Source organism: Jaculus jaculus, chromosome 4 (genome assembly GCF_020740685.1).
Source record: "Jaculus jaculus isolate mJacJac1 chromosome 4, mJacJac1.mat.Y.cur, whole genome shotgun sequence".
NCBI classification, from domain to species: Eukaryota; Metazoa; Chordata; class Mammalia; order Rodentia; family Dipodidae; genus Jaculus; species Jaculus jaculus.
Genome location: NC_059105.1, coordinates 113,549,197 through 113,557,162, shown reverse-complemented (window position 1 = coordinate 113,557,162; position 7,966 = coordinate 113,549,197). Strand labels below are relative to the sequence as shown.

Below are 7,966 nucleotides of genomic sequence, written 5' to 3'. Positions count from 1 at the left end.
TGGGCCCTGCCTCACTAGCTCCATGGCATTCAATGGCAGTGTAAGTGTCATCCACAGAAGTGTGGACAGTTGGAGACAGTGACATACAAAAACTCAAAATGGTCATCCTACATTAGCATGTCTTGGTCTTGTGACCACTCTCACAAACAGGTTAAACCACTCAGGAGTCAACAGGCACCAGATTCCCATGGTGTCCAATGTCACTGTGAAAGCACTGGACTAAACTTAGATACCCATCTTCCACAATGAAGGCAACTACATCACATAATAAATGATGACCAGAAAATTAAACAGGTGGCATAAAAATAGCATTAGTATTAGTATTTTCACTCTAAAATCATTTATTCCTGTATAAAAGGGAAGATTATGTGAAAATTATTACATTTTATACATGGCATTATATCTGTCTCCCTAGTAAAATGTGTATGTTATCAAGGATTAAATTCTATATACTGAATTACAAATGCCAAGTTTACATGTGTGGAAGAGTGGAGCTTGAAATAGGGTGACAGATGTGAAGAAAGTAATGTCATTCTGCAGTGCTTCACAATGGTCTGAAGAAGTGATAGAACTCCCATTTAACCATAACAGTTTGAAAGGGTTTATCTGTTCCAAGAAGTGTTGTCTCACGTTGCATTAGGTTCTTATTAGAGTTGGAAGAAGTATTCTTCATTTCTCATCAGAGTTCTCTTGGCCTTTGCTTTGTCAGGAATCACAACCAAGGTTGCTAATCACCTACATTATTAAGTCTAGCCATATATACTAAGCCCCTGGACCTTTGCCCTTATCAAGCAAAGAACCCTGGGTACTAAATCCTTGCAGCAGGAGCTGACAGGTACTTTGTGTCCTTCCAGTTGCTCCTCTGCAAAGGGAAGGTGCGGAGGAAGACAATGAAGAAGTCGAGGAGGTAAGACAGACTTGCCTGTTCCTAAGATACAAAGTTTACATTCACAATTCCTTTATTCTTGGTGGCTATCACATATAAACAGTAAAATTTACTATGTGCTCTATAAGTATGAGAGTGTTTTAGTAGGATGAAGAAGAAACTTAAATTTTACCAACCCATCTCTGAATTCAACTGGTATACAAAATTTGAGTGCAGGTTGCAGACTATGTTTTCACAACTTTCTGGAGTACATGCTTCTGTTCAGAATACAGTTGTGTGGCTTTTCATTAATAAGTGAACAGCCATATCATGTAAGGAAAGCATGCATATTTTCAGTCAGTGAGCTCTACATTGAATCTGGGCAACATTATGGTTTGGAGGGAGTTTAAGTGTGTCAAAAGGTCTCTTCTGGTGGAAGACTCCAGTGTCCATCATTAAGTCACTGAGGTGATAAAGCTTTGAGTCATGAGGCATGGTGTATGTAATTGGGACATGGAGACCCCACCACTACTTTAGAATGGATTCACTAACTGTCACAGGAGTCGACTGTTGTGAAGCTTCTCTGCCATATTGCTATGTGTCTGAGGAACTCTAATTGCAGGCCAAGCAAACAGGAGAGCATGACTGGGCTCTGAAGCAGCAAAAGGGAAAAATATTTTCTTCATGTAGTACCCAGCCTCACATGTCTTTTGACAGCATCACATAACAGACTAATACAGGCTGTGACTTGACTACTCTTTCCCTTCCTTACTCTCATTCCCCCAAGTGATTGGGAATCAGACACCTGGGAAAAGAGAACTCAGCATGATCTGGGCCTCAAAATGTTTTCTCCTTTCTACAGGGAATAACAAAAACAGATGGAATTGGTATGTATTCTGGAGACATACTGTATTACTCTGCATTTTACCATTTCCTAATTGAAACCTTAGATTTTCTTAACATTTTAAAGAATTTCTTTCAGTTCTATACAGTTACATATAAGCGTTCCTTCTGTTACATTACACACAATAAAGTCTAACATGTAGTTTCTTCTCTTCATTATATTAACAAATGTCAATTGATTGTTCCACATCATAAATCAACCATGGTTTTTAAGCATCCACACCATTAAGTCTAGCCATATAGACTGAGCTGCTAGACCTCTGCCCTTATGAAACAAAGATCCCTGGATATTTAATCCTCACACCCAAGCTGAGAGTTACTTTGTGTCATTCTAGTTGTTCTTCCTCCAGAGGACTGTATACAGACAGAAGATATTGACTCCCGATACATTGTGGTAAGATGGGATTTTGTGAAAGGAACACATAAGAGACTAATACAGTCTTTGGCTTGAATACCCTTCCCTTCCTTGCTCTTATTGCCCCACATGACAGGAATGAAAGACCTGGGTAAAGAGAACTCAGCATGATCTGGGCCTCACAATGTTTTCTTCTCTCTAAATTACAGGTCGAATCCAGAAGAAGGAGAATTCGTATGTATTCTGGAATGTTGTTCTGATGGCACATTTAGATAAGAATTGTGGAAAAATGGGTTTCTTTTGTGTGTTACTGTGAGCTGATCAATCTGCTGGGAACTGGGCATATCATCCCTGCCCTCTGCTCTAGTCCTCTTTACTGGGATGGAGATTTGAGGCAGCAGTAACAATGTACATGTATGTTTGTTCCAGGAAGTTATTCCCAATTAACAACTCAATTTTCCAAATAGAAAAAAAGTGTGTTACACATTGTACCTGCAGTTCCTAGTTACAACCTCATCACAGACATGCATGGTAGATGTATTTCCCTGCATTCCCTCCTCCCACCACAGATGAATTAAACTATGACACATAGGTGTCTAAGCTCTCTAGCTTTGTGGTGCAAAAGCCATAATGTCTACCACACATGTGCACTAAAGTGAATACTCTTAAGTTATAATGTCTAGTCATCACTCCATCAGGTAATTATTAGTCAGTGTGTTAGAGTGCCAGCCACTCAGAGTTTGGATGTATTCTAGTGGGTAGAGTGCTATCTTTGTATGCAGGAGGCCCTTAGTTCAATTCCCAGGACAATAAAAGGTCTAGCTTTCCCCTGAATATCTATGGTACTCATGTTGACAAAGATCCTAAACACTATCATGATTGCCTCAGTGATCAAAAAGTGATAGCATCTGTGTATCTGCCTGTACACATTCACAAGTGTGAATGATATGAAAAGCTTACATGCTCTGGTCAGATCATAGCTTCTGAAAATAGAAAACTCCCTAGGCAAGTGTGATGGGTATGTGTCAAAATAAGGATTCCTAAGCATGTTTCTTTCCTGTAAGAACTTCTGAAATGCTTTAGCATATTGAACCACATTATTACGAATCCAAAGAGCAACACGTTTATATGTCCACCAAGAACTGCAATCACCACTTGGCTGGTAGTCTGGGCTCTATCATTCTTTTGGTTGTGCATTGTAAAGGCAGCTGGACTGCTCGGAAGATACTCGGACTTATAGATTGTCTCTGTTGATTGGGAAGAAGAAACATAGGGAGGCAGTCCATTCAATACATTTATATTGAACTCGGGTCCTTAGGCTTTGCAGGCAAGCACATTAACTGCTGAGTCATCTCTCTAGCCCTCAAATTGATATTTTATATCTTGACTCAGTAGTTTGCATCTTTTTACTCCTTGTGTTTATACATCTGTGTTTCAAGCTACCATATGATGACTATTTTTTTGTCATCACAGTATCAAACAAGTTTTTTTTTTCTTTTTAACCACAGACATCCTCTTTGCTTCAGTAACTTATTTTTTACCCTTTGCTTAGTAACCCTGGAAACTCTTTATATACCTTGTCTACATTTCTTTTTCCTGGTGTCATGCAGTGTAAATCAGAGAATGCAGCTTGTCCATGCAACCCTGTTTTGCTACTCAATACACATTTAATATCCTGTGTGTTCATATTATGGGCATCAAATTCTTTATGCCTTTATTATGCCTTCCCTATGCTATCCATGGGCCAGTAGTGATGGTGTGCCTGCATGCTCCCGGCCACCTTGTTTCCAGGATGGGCAGGTTCTACAGTGTGTGCCTTGTGATTCCCAGGGATAGCTGGGAAAACACATGTGTTCTTCATTGGCATTTGGAAGTGGGAGATGTGTGACCTGATTTCATTTCTAACACTAATGTTTATTTGGTAAATCCATAGAAGTCTGATATTTCTACCATTTCACATAGTTGCATTTCTAGATTGTGTAAATTCCTAATTAAAAACCTTAGTTTTTTTTAACATTAGATTTTTAGTATATCTTTTATTTGTTGATTGATTGGTTGGCTGGTTTTTCAAGATAGGGTCTTGTTCTAGGCCAGGATGACCTGGAATTGGCTATGTAGTCTCAGGTTAGCCTTGAACTCATGGCAGTTATACCTCTGCCTCCCAAATTAAAAACCTTAGATTTTGGCCAGGCATAGTGGAACATGCCTTTATTCTCCACACTTGGGAGGCAGAAGCAGGAGGATTGCTGTGATTTCAGATCATCCTGAAACTCCAGAGTGAATTTCTGGTCAACCTGGGCTACAGTGAGACCCTATGTTGAAACCACCTGTCCCCCAAAAACCTTAGTTTTTTTCATCTACTTTGTGGGGAAAAGAGAGAGAAAGAGAGAATCAATTGTTACACCAGGGCCTCCAGCTGCTACAAAGGAACTCCAGACACATGTGTCACCTTGTGCATGTGGCTTATGTGGGTTCTGGGGAGTTGAACCTTGATCCTTAGGTTTTGCAGATAAGCATCTTAACTGCTGAGCCATCTCTTCAGCAACAAACCTAAAGTTTTAAATTATAATATTTTTTAATACATTAAATTCATTTCTGTACATTTCTATGTAAGCATTACTTTTGTTGTATTCCACACATAATGGATTGTAATTCTTTTCTTCATTTTAAGGACCTAATGAATGGGGATTGCGTTATTATCTTAGACAATGTTTTCAAATATTTTCTTGCTTAAATAGTAAGTATTTTAAATATTTTTTCTCCTTCTATTGTCAGTTTCTAATTGAGTTGTGCATTGGTCTGATCTTACAAGTTAATCATGGAACAGCATGAGGTAGAATAGTTCTGGTTGACTTGTATGTGAATTTTTATTCTAGTGTTTCAAGGTAGGGTCTCCCTCTAGCCCAGGCTGACCTGGAATTCACTACGTAGTCTCAGAGTCACCTTGAACTCATGGTGATCCTCCTACTTCTGCCTCCTAACTGTTGGGATTACAATAATCCATCATAATTCCCTCATGCCTACTTTGCCTTCTGCAACTCCATCCTCCATGATATACACTCCCCTCTCAAGCACTCTCTTTCGATTCCATGTCATCACATTTTCCTCCTACTAGGATGATTTTGTGTAGGCAGGACTAGGTACTGCAAGATCATGGATATCCAGGCCATTTTGTGTCTGGAAGAGTGCATTGTAAGGAGTCCTACCTTTCTTTTGGCTCTTACACTCATTCTGACACCTCTTCCACAATGGACCCTGAGTTTTGGAAGGTGTGATAGAGATGTTCCAGTGCTGAGGAATCCTCTGCCACTTCTTCTCAGCACTGTGATGCCTTCTGAGTCAAGGTCACCACCATTGAAAAGAGAAGCTTCTCTAACCAAAAGTGAGAGTAGCGTTAACATATGGATATGAACACTAAAAAAAGTACTTATCTGGCAGTTTGCAGTATATACATTTAGCCAGACACCAGCAGATGTTACACCCATAGGGCTCATGTCAAACCCCTGTGTAGGTTTCCATTATCACACCTGAATTCCCTCCTGTGAAGTGAGCCTCAAGTTCAAATAGCAGTTGCTTTCCTTCTTAGCAGACATGCCACTATTTCACCCACTGGCTCATTTGGCCTGCCTGGCCCACCTTGAGGCTTGCAGTGTTTACTGTTGTTTTATCTCTTTTGGTGAATTCTCCCTCTCCCATGGAACTGCATGCAGCATAGCTTTTTCCAGCTATCTTTCAGCTGTTCTACATGGAGGAGGTTTTCAGTTCAGGCCCAGCTGGATTTCTCATTGACTTTAGGACCAAGTATGTGGAGTCTTCAGCAATAGGGTCTTACCATCTATTCCTGGTGAGGAACCAAGAACTGTGGTAATAGCCTTTAAGGCTTCAAAGTATTGTCACCATGAGAGATAGGATGCTATCTCATTCCCATTAGCTGTTATCTGCTGTCACCACCAACAGAATGACAGGGGCTTCTTGTCTCTGTTGCGGCTTTCTTATTCTCTACTTCCAGTGGGCAGACTGCATTAGCAGCCACTTACACTAGGCTTAGGAGCACAGCCATGCACAGTCACCTGTTGTGTATGCTTAGCAGAGGTCTCTCAGCAAAGCCTCAGCCACTACACCAATCATTAACACTTTCTTGGGTTCTGACATGTGTTCAATAATAATTTGATTGTGAAACTATTGGAAACAGAGAAATCAGTAGCCCATGAGAAGGTAAGATGACCTTTCTTTGCTTGAGATAGGAATGTTGGTTTTGTAGTTTATCTGGTTATAGTTGAGGTTGGCTGTTAGAACATGATAGTGAGTGTGAAAGATACTTTTCATTGCTTGGACAAACACCCAAGCAGAAACAGCATAAAGAAGGAAAGGGTTTATTTCAGTCTTACAGAATCCAGGGAAAACACTCTCAATGGTGAAAGAAACTGGCCTACTCTCATAGGAGAGCGTCTGGTTACACGCTATATGTTAAGCCTCTGCCTACTTGGAAGTGTTGTCCTCTCCTTAGATAAGTGATTTACAATTGGTTCCTAAAGATAGCACAGGGATCTGGAGAGACGGATTAGAAGTTAGGGCACTTATCTGTGAAGCCTAAGGACCAAGGTTCAGTTTCCCACTACCAATGTAAGCCAGATGCACAAGGTGGCACATGCATCTGCAGTTCACTTTAAGTGGCTAGAAACCCTGGCATGTCTGTTCTCTCTCAAATAAGTAAAATGTTTTAAAAAGTATTCTATGTACTTACTTATTTATTCATTAATTTATTAATGAGAGAGTCTGCAAAGCCTGAAAAGTGAAGAAAGTGCTAAGTAATCACGTTCCTGGTCAGACCCAATATATCTGCTTTCCATGAGTAGGTTGCTATGGCAGCCAGTCAGCTGGGCTTTGGAACACACCATGCACACTCACCTGTGGCGCTTGTTTAGCAGTGTGTTTGAAAAAATGTGAGCCATGACGCCAGTGATTAAGTTACTCTCTTGTCTTCCTAGTTTTCAATGAAACAAGTGACAGTGAGGAAATGGAAGATGAGGTAAAGTAACTGATCTTTGTCTGAATAGAAATGTTGCTTTCTTAATTACTGATTTTTCTTTAAGGCTGTACATGAAAATATGACAATAAATATTGTAGATACTTACAGATATTAGATTTTGCTTTCTAAAATTGTGAAAAAATAGAACTTTGCTAACTGTTATGCAAATAGACAGAAGGTCAGGTTATGTACTGTATGCTAGGCTTCCTCCTGCATGGAAGCAAGGTTTATACTGGACTAATGTCTTTTTATAATTTATTTATTTGAGAGAGGGAAGGAGACAGAGAGAATAGACATGTCTGATCCTCTAGCCACAACAACACACTCCAGATGCATGTGCCACATTGTGGATATGCCTTATTGGGTTCTGGGGAACTGAATCTAGATGCTTTGGCTCTCCAGGCAAAACCTTACCTACTAAGTCATCTCTACAGCCCTATTTCTTGGATTATTTTATAATTCATGACATTTAGAGAGACAAGAGAGATATCCTGTAAGAAAAAAAATAGGTTTTCCAATGGTGCAACTTATCCTTGCTTTGCAAACCTTTAATATTGCAATGCTGCTTATACTTCTTTCAACACTGAGGAAAATAAATAAAAAATCCCAAGACCTACTTCTTATAATGACTTCTCTTCTGTTCTGCAGGTGACCTCAGGACACACTAAAACTCGTAAGCATTCTATATTTTCTAAGTGAGAACACTCTGTTCGTGGTTAGTTATGTTTGGCATCCTTACTGGCTTCTCTTTGAACAGTGCCCATGCTCTAGGTTTTTAAAGGTGTAAAGGAGAAAACACATGTTGTATTAAATG

The 7,966-nt window shown here is 39.8% G+C and overlaps 1 protein-coding gene across 1 annotated transcript in view; it reads left to right on the top strand.

The window, feature by feature from the left end:
• Positions 1–2,337: 2,337 nt before the first annotated feature.
• Positions 2,338–7,966, top strand: part of LOC123460246 — a 58,158-nt gene continuing 52,529 nt past the window's right edge. Inside the window, exons 1-4 of the mRNA XM_045148381.1 lie at positions 2,338–2,357; positions 4,795–4,860; positions 7,112–7,152; positions 7,801–7,825. Coding sequence (XP_045004316.1) covers positions 7,141–7,152; positions 7,801–7,825 — 37 coding nt within the window. The 5' untranslated portion in view covers positions 2,338–2,357; positions 4,795–4,860; positions 7,112–7,140. The remainder of the gene's footprint in view (positions 2,358–4,794; positions 4,861–7,111; positions 7,153–7,800; positions 7,826–7,966) is intronic.